Consider the following 17,674-nt stretch of genomic DNA (forward strand, 5'->3'; position numbering starts at 1 on the left):
TTTTGTTGAGGAATAGTTGTATGCACTGCATTTCTATTAACTATAGTACCCTAAAATCTTTCCCTTATTCTGTTTGGTAAATATAGTATTAGGAGACAGATAGCCCCACGCACATACACGCACACCATTTCCCTATATCAAATAAGGAATATTACAGAAAATTGAGGTAAATATGTAGTTGCTAGAGACAAGCAAGGCTAGTTTTGTAACATCACAGCTTCTGCTTGGATCACTGCCAAACTCTCCATCTGACCTTAAATCTACTTTATGGTATCATATGTGCTTCTTCACAGGATGATCTTACAAAATGAGGGTCCCCGGTCATTTTTCAGAGGACTAGGTCCTAACTTGGTAGGCGTGGCTCCGTCCAGGTAAACTGAAAAAAAAAACGTTTATTTGGATTATTTCATCTGATAATAGAAATTTGTAATGCTTTTCATTATTTTGAAGTCACATATTCTATTTTGGGAAGCTACTTCTCTATCCTTATTATCACTAATCAGTAACAGTTATTGAACTTTCAATATAAGTATGATTCTCCTTTTAATATTTATAGTCACCTTCTGAATCCTGGCAAAAATGCCAACCATGTAAATTTGAATCATAATTGGAAACCATATAAACAACAATATCTGCTATTGTGTTTTTTTTCTAATTTGGGAATTGAAATTTTCTGTAAACAAATGTCATTCAGTCTTGCAACTATATAACATATGTATGTATCTATGTATGTATGTGTATGTATGTGTATATATATATAATTTTAATTTTACAATGCTTAGTAAAATAGGTACATGCCATTTTATTTAGGACAATTTTAGTAAAATTTTGATCCATGTAATCAGAATAGCAGTTCCCTGTAATTCACATTGTACAAAATAAGGTCAAACTTATAGAACGATAGTCAATTGTTTAGACAGTTTGTAATGGCAGCGGAGAAAACATGCCAAGAAACAACAATTCTGTGAATGAGTCATATGGCTGCGGGCCCAGTTTTGGATGCATAAGTAGGGTATGCTAAAATGAATTCTCCTCTGAGTTAACTTCAGTCATTGTTTGCAGGAAATAAGAGACTTGAATCATCCAGGCAGGTCCAATTTGTAACTTATCCACTTGTCTCAAAGCTTTTAGACACCAAGAGTTGATTCAACATGATTCCTTTTAGATGCTTGCATTGGAGATAAATAATATTATTTTATTGTACTTAAGGTTTTTATAATCCTATGAAGGGCTGCTTAGTTTTGTAGTATCATAAACCTACATCACATTAATAAAATTATATATGTGAGTGAATTTTAAAAGAAATGTAAACCTAACCTAGGAGAAAAGCAGATTAAATTTTCTAATAAACAGTTACGGTAGTTTATATAATCCATTATTTACTGCATTGGAGAAAAAGTAGGTAAAATAATCCTTTATACAATCCTTTATACATAAGGAACATACAAAAAACCTGAATAGAATATCAAAAATAGAAATCATAAAGTTGGAGAGAAATGGGAATTAGCCTGAAAAATATATTATCTAGTTTGTATGATTATTTTACCTATGAGTAAAAACACAATTGTGGACTTTCTCCCAATTTTTGTACTATGCTTGTCCATTTGTTTATGTATTCTTGGGGTTATGAATACATTCTAATCCTTTTCAAGTCATCAACTTTGGACAAATACATTTATGTTTTGTTTAAACATTGCTGAGTAGCTTTAACAGCACTTCTCTATTTGACTAGAACATAATGAGCCCTGTTTTATAGCGTATATAGTATACACCACTGATTTCAAATCCCCGTTGCTAACTACATCACGTAAAAGAACTACTTTATCACATTTTGTGAAAGGCAACATATTTGCAAAGCTAATGGCATTAACCTAATGTTCTGATGTGTGAATCAATTTATTCAGATCATAATCCCTGTGGATAGCATTTCCAAACCACCATTACAAAGATGTTATGGCAAAATAATAATCTTGGTTTATTTTTGATTATTAAGTTCATTTTAAAAGTCTATCTGTTAAAATAATATCATTAAATATTCAATGTTGTTACAGTAATATACCTAACTATTGGACACAGTGGAATACTAATCCTTAGCATTCAAGTTTTAATAACTCAGTAGTATAACCATGTTTTTTTAAATATTGAAAGCTTAGAGTAGCAGTTCTCAAATTTAAACATTCAGAAAATGCAAGGAACATCCAGTTACACATCCCTTACAGTTTGTCTTCATGGAAATTCATATTATAAAATAATTATTACAGCCCCACAGATATGTGCTTTCCCATATCATTGATTTTAGAAGCCTTTTAAAATTAAGCAGCTTATGTTTCATGAATTATTTTATTATAATGTCATAAATCAATACAATTTGCTAAAGAATACTATTTAATGGAAATATCAATTAAGTCAAGTGATATCCCATTTTTTGTTGCTTAAATCTCTTATTACTCTTTTCTTTTTGAGTTGCTTTTATCAGACATAGTTCCGCTTAGCTAAACAGATGTGAACCTCCATAATGTTAACTACACTGGACACCTCTTAATTACTTGAATTTGAGTGTTATTGAGCATTTATATTATCACTTGCCTGCATTGATGAACCAATTTTCTGCCACTAATCTATTCTCACAAACCAGCTGATGGAAGAGAGCACTTCGGGAGGCAGGAGTGAAAGTGGGAAGCAAGCTGTCAGTTCATGTGAAGAGGTGAAAATGAGGTGGTGAGTCTCGCCAGTTCACTCACACGAGCTGAGATGGTGAGCAGGAAACTGCACCTCAACACACTTCACACGAGAAACAATATGGAACATTGTTTCCTACTGCAACATAATTTATTAATATTGATCTAAAACACAGCTATGTTGTGGTTAACTGTTTTTGTTCTACTTTTAGAGCGCTATATTTTGCAACTTACTCCAAGTCCAAAGAAATTATGAATAACATATTTGAGCCAGATTCTACTCAAGTACATATGACCTCAGCTGGAATAGCAGGTAAGGATTTTTGAATTCTTGCTTTAATCTATTGAAAAGCTATTAATGGAATGGCTGCAATAATAAATGAACCCTAAATAAGTAATGGAAACAGACAGTTATAATACAATGAAAATACAGTGACTAAAATACTGTATATGAGAATCTACTGATTGTGCATGAATGCTTGCTACAAGCATTAATAAAATACTGAGTTAGAAAGCATATTATTTTCTTCATAAGTTCCAAGTTAGTGAATCATGTGGACACAAGTTTGTAGGACTGTTCAGTGATTTGGAGAAAGGGAAAAGGTGATTTGTAGCATGCAGGAGCATTACATTTCCATTAACTTTTTAAAAAAACTGTACTATTTCCTGGGTTTACAAAACAGTGGCCGCATAATTGCCAGGAAATATTCATATGCTTTTAAGAAGTGCCAACAAGTACATGTGCTCATTTAAGTATGCTCCAGTGCACCATCTCCCTTGAATCTTGATCAGTGTATAGTCCTGCTAAACAAATTTCATGTGGAATAAAGGAGCTTCTCTTTTTTTTTTCTTCATTGACAGATTTTCTATTGCAAACTTATTCATCTGATAAGTCACCTGCAATATCTTCCTTGTACACCAGCTTGTATCAGATAATTCCTCAAAGCTCATTGCCTTCATAAGAAGGGAGCAAGAAATCAAGCTTTTTTTTTTCCTTTTGGCAGCGGGGAGGAGGGTAGGTGGGAGGGGGGTAGGATATGAGAATGAGTTTCTTAGGAAACGGAGGAAATAAAAAAGTATACTCCAACATTATTTACATGTTTATTAATAATAGAATTCATGGAGTTGCAATTCTGTTAGTGAGCTCCATGATTTCGGAGGCACGTGATGAGAAAATGTAAGATTCTGCTATTTTGGAATAAATGTTTCAATTTATGGCTTGCACGATATGTTCTACATCAGAATCCTGGCATGTTTGGGAGACAAAAATGCCCATATAATTAATAAGCATAGTCAATCTTGTTTTGGAGAATAGAAGTTTAAATTTTAAGTAGCTATTTGTATACAGTTTTTTTTAAGAAATCCATGGAAATGGGAGGGAAGGGGCAACAGTGCAATTGAGGATTCATTTAAAATTGTACATTGATTTAGAGACTGTTACCTGTCTTCTTTTTTTCCCAGAAGTTAAAAAGAAATTAAATTTCTCTTGACAAAGAACAGAGCAGAAGATGAAAATGGATTAGTAATCTTTTTTTACAGAAAATGACCTGTGTATTACACATTAATATTTGTTTGCAATTAGATTAAAGATTAATTACCTGGTTGTTGTAATGGTTATAAATATGTATATTTGCCCAGAATATGTAGAAAACTGATTTCTTGGCAAATTTCATATCTACATGCAAATCCAGTTAGCCTATCCAGTAGTATTTTTGATATTATGATTTGAATTATTTATATGAAAATTCTGTTTTAGATCTATTTCTTTACTTACTTATTTTGTCATAGCTGTCACTTTGAGACAAATATGCTTTGTTCTATGTTTAATATAAAAAGATACCTCTTTTGAATTTCTGTGATTCTGTTCTTATTACATGAAATTATCTTGTTCATGTGCTTACAAAAATTTGACTGGAAATAACATTCAGCTTTGCAGTTATATACCTAAACTACATGGTTGGTGAAAAAGAATCCCCTGTGCATATTGGCTTTGAAGGTAGCTACTTTCCCTTTGAACTAGCATAGTTTTAGGATGCTAGAAATCCCATAGATTGCATTTGAAATATTCCTAAATACATATAAAAATACTGACATATAATTTTGGCTGTATTGTCACAACTAATACAAACAGCATATGAGAAAAATGCTAACCTTGTCATTTTTGCTTTTTAAAATGCTTACTTATTGTATTAAGTTAAACGATTAACAATTCTGCCTGCAAGATACATTTTAGTTTACAGCTACTAATACAATTAAGAGTACGTGGAAGACAAGGAACAAATACCATATTAGACTCTGCATACAAATATATTTTAAAATCTTTCACAGAGTATCAATTCTTTCTTAACTTTCTCATTCATTACTTTTTTTTGGTAATTTTTAATTGTTTTTAAAAGAAATATTGTTTAATGTATTAAATCATACAGGGAATAATTTTTACAAAAGCTAAATAAATTTATTAAAGCCAAATATTACGTGTTATTTGGCTAGTACGTATTAATATTTTGTTATCCAGTAAGAAACATTGTCATGGATATCAGTGTATTCTTGGTGAGCAAAATAGACTAATGTACATTAACTATTCAGGCAAGTGTAGTGTTACAAATCGAGAAAAACCTTGAATATTTATTCTGATCCCATTACAGAAACTAGATGAAGCACTGTAATATTGCTAAATATGACTCTTGTGGTTTTTACGTTGTTCTATGTAAGCAGCCCAATTATAACACTGCCAGATATAGATATATGCTAAGTACAGATGACATTCTGCCATTCTAGTACAGCTGTACCCCATTTTCTGTGGATGGGTAACAGGAACAGCATTATCACTTGACTACCTATTCCACTAAAAGTTTTTATATTCCTGATCAATACAATACCTTTGCTAATTTGTTGGATATGGTATTACAAATGTTGTGTGATACAAATTATTTTTAAAAACCACTGGCTTAGGGTTTCCAGGTAGTATTGGCCATAAGTACAAAATGTATACAAAATGTATTAAAAAACTTTTGTTTTCTGAGAAGATATTCCTTTTACACCAATTCTAATAGGAAACAGAAAAATATTACATCATGAAGTACTGTCTAGTTTTGTAATTTATTGACTTTTCCCACTAATCATCATCTTGATGTATTTTATATAGCAGCAGCAGAATGTACAGTTTTCAATTTAAAACATTCTTTCACAATAAATCTGCTTTCTGATATAAACATCTGTTTAAACATTTGTTTTGCAAAGAAGAGATAAATAGATGGACTGTGATTTTTTTCATACATGCCCCCCGCCCCCCTCTTTGTTAAAGCTTTTAATAAAGCTCAAACCCAGCTTGATCTGTAGTAGCAAAGTTCAGGGATGACTTCATATTCTGAGTGATATCTCACCATTATATTAGTTTTGATGACAAGGTTAGCATTTTAAATTATTTTTAAAACAAAGCCAAAGCAATACTTTGTGTTTCTTTAAAGTTCATAGGTAAGTATTTTATGATATAAAATGGTTAAATTGCTGCAGATGGCAAAAATTTCAGTACTCAGTGCATTTTACACAACCTTTTTAAAAAATATTTGTGACCTGTATTCTTTATTTTTTACTGTTCTAAACTTTTAAAAATTAGATCTCACCTTTTATTAAGTCACAAACCCTTCCAATGGGATTCAGTTTTGTCACATGTATCTGATGAGGTCACTGCTTGTTGTTATGATACAGAAAAGCCTGTGTCTATTTTAGGCATTTACTGTACATTTCTCCCGTGAAAGAGTGAGATCGTGTCATCTCATGTTCCCCATCCGCAGGTCACTTCCTGCAGAAATATGGACTAACTTAAACCTCGTGAGTACTGAACTGAGCATCTCTTGCAGCCTGTAGCGTAAGAACCAGAGCTTGGGTTTGTAACCACTCTTAAAGAAACAGCCTAAGGGGAATCTATATTTATAAATTCCAGTTGCATATATTGTTCACTCAGCTGTTTCTTTTGTTCAGTTTGGGGAGAGGTAGAAAACCTTTTAATCAACTGCTATAAAATTAACCTAATTTGTTTAGTAAACTCTCTTTTTTGATAATATGCAGAATTCACACAGAAATTTCTCTTTAAATTAACTTATTTTAAATGTATTGTCTTTTAAATTCGGTTTGTTTTTTTGGATATGTATTTAATTTTTTTTAACTTTTGGGATGTGTGTTTTTTTAATGTTGTATGCTGCCCTGAATCCTTTTGGAGAAGGGCGGCATATAAATCCAAACAAACAAACATGCAAACAAAGTAGTTGTTCACAACTGCACCTAATAACATTGCAGTTAATTGAATTCAGAGCATTTTTTTCCTTTTAAAAACAGTTTAGCATTGCTTGTGTTCGTATTGATTTATCAATTCAGTTTGTCTCACAAAGAAAGTCAGCACAAATTATTCCTGGGATCTTGTTTTAAGTGAAACATGGGGTATTTTTCCTATAAAAACCTTCTGATGTGTGTACTTGCTGTTTGCCATGTCAGAGTTTTCAGCCAATAGCTTTCAGAATTAAATAAGTTCACAGTACAGTCCTATGCATATCTGCTCAGAAGTAACCTTTATCTGGGAGCCTTTTTCCTAGGATTTATAGGATTTTAGTCTCAAGCCATAAATTAAAACTGTAATTCTACATATTTTTTTATTTTAAAATGATTTAAAATCACTTTCTGCACACAAGAAAAGCATTTTGTTCAGAGTACAAACATACTATGTAAAAAAGAGTGCACCTTATAAGTTAATATTAAAAATATACAAGTAGAGAGCATAATTTTAGATAATATCTTTTTATTATGAAATAAGGTTTCAGCTTAAAGTATATTATGCTGTTTTATATTGCATTTTCCAAAATAGTAGTAATTATTGTAAAATTTGAATCTAATGTTTAAACATAATAGCAAGAAAATAATTTTGTTTGTTGTATAAAATATCCAAGTCAATTTAGAGCTCAAATGAGAATAAAAAATGCAGTGGAGCTTCAAACGTTTTAAAGGAAAGACTCATGAAAGAGGTGAAATAATAAACTTTTTAAAAAGTATAACATTGGGAGAATGAGTATGTTACTGATTTATTTGTAGCATTCTAAGATAACTTTATAAATATGAAAATAATTAAAATGCTTGTACTCAAACCAACCATGAAATTAAAATTTTGGATGGTTTCTTTTAAAATAGATTAATTTCAAAATTAATAAAATTAAATTTTATGTAAACTTTTTAAGGCTATAATTTTAAAAATAATACTAACACCATTGAATGGGACTTCCTTCTGAATAGACATATATAGGATTGTGCTGTTGTTTAAGTATAATTTTTATGCTGTGAGCAACTGTAGAAATTATCTAGAACAGTGGTTCTCAACCTTCCCAATGCCGCGACCCTTTAATACAGTTTCTCATGTTGTGGTGACCCCCAACCATAAAATTGGTGTCTTGGTTCCTAAGACCATCGAAAATATGTGTTTTCCGATGGTCTTAGGCCACCCCTGTGAAAGGGTTGTTCGACCCCCAAAGGGGTCCCGACCCACAAGTTGAGACCCACTGATCTAGAAGCTCTACATATGACATTAGCAAATCAAGTTTCTACATTCTCTGGTTTGGAATGTGCGCAAAATCTTTAAAAAAAATAACCTTACTGACTCTAAGATCCTTATATCCATTTTCTTTAGGAAGAAAGTAGGATTTCTGATAGCAAGAATATTGCATTTCTTTCCAATAGAATAATAACAATTGGGTGGTCAGAATCTAGTAAAATTTATTCTCCTTTCTGTGTCAGCTTATAAATGTTGCATTTTATATTAATCTTGTAACTGAACAGCTATTAAAAACTGCCCTTTCAGCCTTCTGCTTTCCGTGTTTTCGATTCTGCAGTGGGTGAGATAAACTTTTATCTAGTAGTGTCAGCAATATCATCTTATTGGAACTTTGAATAGTTGTTATCTTACCTGCTTAATAAGTCACAGTATATAAATATTCACATTCCTTTAACTAATAATTTGTTTTTCTGTGTATGAGAATTTCTGTGACCCACTTTGATTGTTAAGTAATTGTCGCTGGCATAAATTGTATGATTTCCAACTTCTATTTTAATCAAATATTTCAAGTATTTATACAGAGGAAGGTGTCTGACTGTTGTTTAGTTAGCCTATTTTTATGATCTGCTTTGAATTTTCAAGATGTAAATAAATTCACAGAAAACAATTATTGATGTGGTTTAATGTTATTTGCAATTTACTTTTATGGATTATATTTAGATTTAGCTGGCCTTGTTTCAAACTGAAGGACAGGTGCCAAATGAAATTTATATGAATAGAATGGTACAAGCTGAGTTTTATATGTACCTATGGTTAATAATTTTTGAATAACATGTATTTTTGAAATCATACAGAGTATTATTGGCCTTGTGGACTTTTAGTAATAAAATGTTGTTAGATAAATATTTTTACAATAGTACAAGTCAGTTTATATCTTCTTGCTGTGTATGTTGTAGTTTAGCATATCGTTGCCATGATGTTAGAAAAAATAATTTATTTTTTTAACTGTTTGTTTAGGTTTTACTGCAATCACAGCAACTAATCCAATTTGGTTAGTAAAGACACGATTACAACTTGATGCAAGGTAAAATCTCCAATAATCTCTCGAAAATATAAGTAGATCGGAATGTATAAAATTGGTCAAAAGTTACATTGTAAAAAGTTAAGGTAAGGAACCAATAAAGTTCCATCATTAACTACTGCCCTACATCTGTTTTAAAATGAATCTGTTGACTTGCTTACAATTGATACATTTATCTTTTTTTACTTCAATATTTTAAAAAAAACACATACATACATACATATATTGCATGTACCTGAAAACATTTGTTTTCGGTATCTACTTTAGATTTCAGAGAGATTCTACTAGTATGTGCAGTATTTATACCTGAAGCTGTAAAATGTAACTGGGTATCATCATGCCTTTGCTACATGGACTGGAAATATTTGTAGGAGTTAAGATATTTTTAAATCCTTTTAATGAGAAACAATTTTTTTAGATCTTGAAATGCTGTTTTAGGGAATTCTCAGTTCTTATTTTTTTAATTTTGTGGTTCTATGGAACATGAATTAGAAAGAAACTTGAAGCAAATTGTTGATTGGCAATGACTTGGAGCATAGAGCTTATCAATAATACATGCTATAGTACATCTTTACAGTCTAAATGGCATAGAAAAAAGCATAGAGAAAAGTAATCTTAAGTCTGCAATTTAAAGAAGGCTCAGAAGTAGCAACTTTTCTGCTTATGTCTTCCTGCCTTAGACATAAAGCAGCTAAGTGACTTTAGGTCTCTATGTCCTAGTTCCAAAAATCTTGCTACAAAAACTTTAAGGGCTACTCCAGGCAACCACTAGAAGCCAAGGCTGACTTGAAGACACACAACTAAAAAGATGACTTTAAAGGAGGGCTTTTAAATGAAAGAATCTTGATCCAAAATATATCAGTCAGACAGCTTTAGCTGGTAATACTGGCAATTTGATGAATAAAGAACATATTTAAAGAAGCCTTTCTTACATATTTATCTGAGCACCCAGACATATAGAACTAAGATTGAAATGCTAGGCTTGATTGATATCATATGTGTCTCTATTAGAGAATATAAAAAACTATGCAAGCATGACGGAACGTTGGGCACTTGGCAACATAGCTACAGTTACACTAGAGTTTTACAAAAGTTTTGCCAACAATAGGTGTTTACCGTTTTTTGCAAAATCATACCCATAGCGAACCTTTGGTTTGAAATAAATTGACTACAGCATTCACTTAACATCTGCTGCAGAAAAGTCATAAAATCAAATCAGTCACATGACCAACCCAACACCATGAGGTTGTAAGCTCCATTATGGTTATTAGATAAGGACTACCAGTAAACAATAGTTCTGTGCTTTGAGACACATTGAGGCATATAGTTCTAGTTGAAATTTAATCAGGATTAATATAGTCAGGTAATTTGCATGTAGGTGAAAAGCTATATCTTTTCTTTGATCATTGATAATGTATAAATGATTGCATGAAACAATATGCAAATATGAGAACTTTACAAGCTTTGGGCCACTTTGCTGTATGGAGTATGTCATGCTGATTCTTGGTAGAATGTTATAAACTATTCAGATTTCAAAGTAATTTTTATTTTTGTTTTGTTTTCCATTTTAGGAATCGTGGAGAAAGACGAATGAATGCTTTTGAATGTGTACGCAAAGTTTATCGGTCAGATGGAATTAAAGGTTTTTACCGAGGGATGTCTGCCTCTTACGCAGGCATATCAGAGACTGTTATTCATTTTGTTATTTATGAGAATATTAAACAAAAAATCTTGGAATGTAATTCTGCTCCTGGGATGGATAAGGAGGATGAGCCCGTCAAAAAAGCATCTGATTTTGTTAGTATGATGGCAGCTGCAGCCACTTCGAAAACCTGTGCTACATCTATTGCCTATCCACATGGTAAGGATTATTTGCTTAGAAAGATGGTGAATAAAATAAGATAGCATCACAGTCCGTATATTGCAACAAATCATATGTTAAAGTTATTTGGGTTAAATGATGGCCATATTCATTTTCTTCAAGAAAATGCAGTTTCCAGAAAACTGATGAAAATGCTAGCCAAACATAATTACTACTGACATATTCACCACTGACATTTCTAGAATATTATAAACCAACAACAATAAAATACAATTAATAAATCATACAAGATAGATACTTTTAACTCATTTGAAAGTAATTATTCCTGTGTAGTTTAGGCATTTAAATATATATGGCCAAGACAAGAATATCTTAACCTGGTTCTGAAAAAAACAGTGCAAGTAATAGGTTTTATTTCTTGGGAAGACCATTTCAAAGAGAGGTAGCCAAAATGAGAATGGTCTCTGTCTTCTACTCATCCGTCAAAGTTTAAGAAGACATTTGGAGAGGACCTCAAGGGACGATCAGGTAACCTGGTCACAATAGTTAAAGCTATTACTTGACATACTCTTGATTTATTTTAACTGCAAGTCATTCAAGGTTTTTAACATCACTACTAGAATATGGAACTTGACCCAGAATCTGATGAAACTATGCTGATCCCTTAGAAAAGTATTGTAATTGGATGAAGGGAAGAATGACTACATTCCTGTCAACCAATCTAAGAAAGGTGGTAAATGGCTTTGCTTATTTTGGAAATACTGGACCAAATTTACAGTCTATTGGCCATTACTTTATATGTTTTGCTCCTTGAGAGATAGTAGTATGGACTAATTTAAAGCATACTCATGTCCATGAAGCTAAAGGTTATTGAATGTGGATTGAATCAAACAAATGAAATTTGTTTCCCTGGTCTTTGCATTGTGATTGCTTTTGAATATTGCCTAGAAATGGACATTTTTATATAAAACAGTATCAAATATGAGACATTCTCCTTTTTCTTTAATACAGAGGTTGTACGAACAAGACTACGAGAAGAAGGAACAAAGTACCGATCCTTTTTCCAGACGCTGTCATTACTTATGCAAGAAGAAGGCTATAGTTCTTTCTATCGTGGCCTAGCCACACACTTGATAAGACAAATACCAAACACGGCTATAATGATGACTACCTATGAAGTGGTGGTCTACTTGCTCAATAGACAGCAGAACTACTATCTGACTATAGGGAAGTGAAAGACCAAAAAATTGCAATGGACCATAAACATTCTGAATGATAGCAGCTATACATATATATATTATCCAGGTATATCACCCGTATATCAACTATATAGAGATATGGACAAAGTGGAAGAATGTTGATAGGCACTCATTCACACTTCTGCTGGCTTGTCATATGGTATCTCTTGCAAGTTATTCTTAAGGACTGCATTTAACATGTCATACTTCAGATTTTCTTACCATGTTAACTTTTTTACTTCTATGCAGCAAGCAGCAAGGGCTTGGTGTGAGCAAGTAGATTGTAACATGTTTTAGTGCAAGGTGTAAATCCATTACTGGTTACAGAGTTATGTTCTACAGCAGTTTGAAAGCTATGTCAGCGTAAAGCAGATTCATGCTCATAACTGAAAGTCTATTTTGCAATTGAAATAAAATGAAAGGTGAAGATTTACCATAAGCTTCCCATTTTACTACCTCAATGGGTCTCAGAAGGAAATGTAAATTCCTACATTCCTCTAAAAACATAGTGATCTTCATTTGTTTATACATGGGGGCAGGGCAGAAAGAACAAAATCCTAATTTTAACATCTAACCCTGGGGTTCAGTGTGCCATAGGTGCATATTTAATAACCCACATATTTTAAGTTTTTGCTGTACAAATAGAAGAATGTTAATATCTGTGTAAGACTTACTTTTGTTGTCCTGTATGCATCTACTGATGAATCCCAGTTAAGACTTAAAAGTATTTCTAGATTGTGTTATTTTGAACCAAGAGTCAACCAACCTTGAAGAGTGGCAAATAACTTAGTAATTCAGCATTATTTCAGACTTCAGCAAACTTAATTCTTGTAAGAGTTATTTCACCTGAGCTGAAATCTGCATCAAACTTCTGAATGCCAAACTTCACTATACTTCAAGAACATATCAAAATCAAATGCTAATAGAATTAACTAAACAAATAATACTCTGTGTTCAAGCATTCCCTTGTATTTTATTATTTGCTTAATTTCTGGTGCATTGCAGAAATTGAAAAGTTAATGTTTCTTTTTTTCCACTCAGAAAGCATAGTTCTTAAAATTTATTTCAACATTTGCACAATATCATTTGCTATAATTTAAGAGTTGGTTTTCACTAACACATAGTAACTATGTTGTCTTTAACAAACACTATTTACAGTATTACAAGTGACCTATTTTAGTGTTATATATAAATTAATTATATAATACAAAAACCCTACATTCATTTTTTTAACTACAGCCCTGCAGTTCCAAACAAATTTTCTGCCTATGAATTACTGTTTTCTAATTGAATATTTTTTTATTTGCAAATTTAGCTAGTGATACCAGGAAACAAGCTTGTGAATTCATTTGCGGGTATTTAGTTCAAAGACAATATTCTAAAAATGTGTATCATTAGTGCATTTATTTTTTTATTAAAGAAAATTAAATAATTGTAATGGTGCAATCCTGCTCTTGCCTATTCAGGAGTTACAAAGAATGTAGAAAGATTTATTTCTAAGTCAGTTGTTTCTAAATAGAATTATAGCTTAAAGTTTATTTATGGCAACTGGCTTAAATCATGGTTAGTTCCTTTTGTTATTGTATATATTTTGTTACTGTATAATATAGAAAAGTGAAAGATGGGGGCATGAGGAAGGCTTAAAATTTATTTCTATAAACTCTTCAAAAATAATTTTATTGCAGGCTAATTTAAAATAATGCAGAGATACTGAGAATATAGCCAACTGTCAAAATAGTTTCTCCTTGGTTATTCTGTAGCAGATACGTTTCCTATAGAGTTGCAATATTTAGTTTGATGGTTTCATTAAAATGTACCTCTTGTTACAAATCATTCTGCTGGATCTTTTTAGCAGGAAATAATTTTCTTCAATGAGTCTGATCTTGTTATACATGTAGTCCTTGACTTACGACCACATTTGGGGATGAAATTTTGATTGCTAACCAATGTAGTTATTAAGCAAATCCGACTTCTCCCATTGACTTACTTGTTAGAAGCTTGCTAGGGAGTTGAAAATCATGATCACATGACTGCAGGATGCTGCCTCTGTTGTAAATGCTCAAATTGTGATCAGGTGATTTGCAGGATGATGTGATGTTGTAACTTCAAGGACGTACTATAAGTCATTTTTTTCAGCACTGTTGTAACTTCAAACTATCATTAAATGAATGGTCATAAGTTGAGGACTAGCTGTATTAATTTAATAAAGATGACATATACAATCAATAGTTGAAAATGAAGAAACTATCATTAAAGGAACAGATTCCCCAAGAAATTTTCATCTGAACAAATTTCTTGCTTGTAAATATTAGTGACAAAGATGTTATTGGTAGTAAACAATAGGCAACAGATACTTGCTGTCTTAAATGATAAACTTGAGTAATATTACTTTGTTATGAAGAAATTTGTAGAAAAACTGATTTCATATATTTCTATTTCTACACTCAGGTAGATTCAAATAACCCAGTCCCTCTCTCGCCCCCCTCCCCCTCCAGTCTCTGTCCCCTTGTACAATCACTATTAACACCATATGATAGCATTCCAACAACAATCATCCAAAGATAATGAATCTGAGAACTTTGGGGCAAGCTTAAAATGTAGGTAAAATCATGATTCTAATCTGATAAAGTCTTTAAAAAATATAATTTCAAAATCATAAGCTATTCTAGCACACCAGCTTTATGAATCCACATTTCTATTGTTCATTGTAAAGTAGATCCCACTCATTACATGATCATGTAGCATTCTGGTAATGCAGTTGCTCAAGGCACATATGACTTAGCTCGATGAATAAAGCCGCTTAGCTAACACACATACTTGAGCATAATTGAAAATATAGTTATATAAACTACTTTTGGTAATTTTTTTTATAATCCACCTTCAGAAAAATGCATTTGATTATGATAGATATATTAAGAATTAGGGAGGTGATGAATGAACAAATTAATTCTAAGCATTTTTACTGTCACTGCCATTTTATATACGCTATGATATAAGTGCTGGAATATCTAGGTTCAAAGGAGAAATAGTTATATCTCTGTGTGTGTGTTTTGGCCTGCATGTTGTGCTTGTCAGCAATTCTTTAAACAACTTCATTGTTTCCTTACTACTTGAGGCAGTGACTACAGAATCCCAGAAAAAAATGTTTAATTTAAGAAGGTGGTGAGAGTTGTAATCTTTTTGTTTTTACATCTCTACTCCTAGTAGCCTTTTTATTAGCAGATTACTTGCTAAACATGAATCTGTAGGAAATATGTTTAGTTCAGTGTTTCTCAACTTCTACAGTTTTAAGATGTAAAACTTTCAACTCCCAGAATTCCGAAGCCAACATGCTGGTTGGAGAATTCTGAGCAGTGAAGTCCTTATATCTTAAAAGTTGCTGAGATTGAGAAACACTCCCTTAACCCAAGTTTAAGCTTGATGACCTTCAGCAAAGTTGCCTTAATGAGCTATCCTAACTTCATCTTGAATTCAGATTAAGAACCTCAACGAGATTAAAAGAAGAAGCAGAAATCTCATAGAATACTTCCACAAAGTTCCCTAGAGGGTATGCTCCTACCAAAGGAATGTTGATACCCAGTGCCAACTCTTGGGTTGAAATAAAAACAAAAAATCATCAAAAAAAATTAGTGTATTACCCCACCTCTTTTTGGCTATACATTTTCCAGGTACTAGTCTTTTACGTCTTTTTGATCTTTGCATCCAGCTTTGAATTTATAAGATGGAACTAATAGAATTACGCATTTTGTTCTAAGCATATAACATTTGGTTAAATAATTACATAATATGAAGATGATATAATCCTCAATTTGAGTGGTTATATTCCTGAATATCTTTTTGAATGAAATAATGAATTTAAAACTTTTTAAAAAATGACAATTTTTCCATGCGCACAATATACTTTGGAACTTGGTTTGTATTCATCTGAAGAATGACAAGACATACCCAAACAGTAAAATAAAAAATCAGAAGGTGTCTCGTAGCACCTTTAGCTGACAAAGTGTATTAAACGGCATACATTTTTGTGAGCTATAAATGAGCTTGTTCTACTAGACGTCTGATTTTTGGCTGCGGTAGATACTGTAAATACAACTCTCTTACTAAAATGTAACCAGAAGGTGGCGCTACAGTAATGCCAGTAACAAGTGTATCTGTATATGTGAATACTCATATCTATTACTAGCACAGAAACAATCCATAGTAGATTCTGTCATAAAATTTGCATTTGCCAGATTTTTATTACTCTGCATAAAATGCCATTAAATCAAGGAATAACTTGTAGGTTTCTCATATAATGTTATTTTCTAATTGTAAGCAATGTTTTCTTAAGCAAACATAAATCTTTGACTCAAATTTGACACCCTTAAATGATAAAACAGCTAATGTGACATTCTCAGTAGGCTGGTTATCAATCTAAAATTTTATGTGAAATGATTATTATTCCCCCATACAAAAAAAAAGTTTGAGATTGCATGTGAGGTACTTAGTGAACTGCTTTACTCATACCTAGCAGGTTTCCAGTGCTTTCCTTTCATCTCAGAAAGCATAAATTGCACTTATTAAAAGTTAATTTATCATTGAAATGTAGTTTTATGCCTACCTAACACTGTAATTTTAGAACTGATGTAAGATATTGTGACCTCTCATTTTTAACTCTTTTAAGTCTGTATGATATAACTGCAGCCTGTAATCTGGAAAATATTTTGTTTTCATCAGGTTTTATAAATTGTACAATCTAGCAGAATAATGATGATGTGTGCCTATATATGTTTGCTACTTTAGAATTCAAATATTTATCTTTTGATAAATACCTGAAGTCCAATTTCAGGTTTGTTTTTATTTTATGTATAGAAAGCTTGCAAACCCTCTATATGTGAAAGTGGTTTTTCTAGAGCTCTTGTTGTTTACAAAGTCAGACATTCTACCACTCCTACAAACTTTTATTTTTAATTCTTTCATACCATATTTTTGGCTGTCAAATATGTGCTTTGAATACTTTTTGTATTTATGCCGCAATGGCAACATTTTGTTTGGACTGCTCAAAACTTCAAAATAAAATAGAATTTATTCAAACCAAATAGACTTCATTAACTTTTTTTAAAACACAAAGAAAAGGGTGTTTCACGTGGAAAAAAATGTGATTGTTTAAATTATCAGAGTGGGAGAAAAAACATTGGCTTTGGAATAAAGTTCACAACATACAAGAGAAGACTTCATTAAAAATAATATGCTTTTTGGGTAGTATATTTTACCATAATATTTTTTCTTCAGGTCTTGTTTCTTTATGAATAAATGTCTTCTTCTAAGCCAGTATCTCTC

At 31.9% G+C, this 17,674-nt stretch overlaps 1 protein-coding gene across 3 annotated transcripts in view; it reads left to right on the forward strand.

The window, feature by feature from the left end:
• SLC25A36 (solute carrier family 25 member 36) overlaps positions 1 to 17,433 on the forward strand; it is a 30,958-nt gene extending 13,525 nt beyond the window's left edge. For all 3 annotated transcript variants that reach the window (XM_081955908.1, XM_081955906.1, XM_081955907.1), the window contains exons 3-7: positions 294 to 371; positions 2,891 to 2,991; positions 9,232 to 9,298; positions 10,867 to 11,156; positions 12,129 to 17,433. In XM_081955908.1, the coding sequence (XP_081812034.1) occupies positions 294 to 371; positions 2,891 to 2,991; positions 9,232 to 9,298; positions 10,867 to 11,156; positions 12,129 to 12,352 (760 nt within the window). In that variant the 3' untranslated portion in view covers positions 12,353 to 17,433. The remainder of the gene's footprint in view (positions 1 to 293; positions 372 to 2,890; positions 2,992 to 9,231; positions 9,299 to 10,866; positions 11,157 to 12,128) is intronic.
• Positions 17,434 to 17,674: the final 241 nt, after the last annotated feature.

Source organism: Natrix helvetica (assembly GCF_964273705.1).
Source record: "Natrix helvetica genome assembly, chromosome: 5".
In the NCBI taxonomy this organism is placed as follows: domain Eukaryota; kingdom Metazoa; phylum Chordata; class Lepidosauria; order Squamata; family Natricidae; genus Natrix; species Natrix helvetica.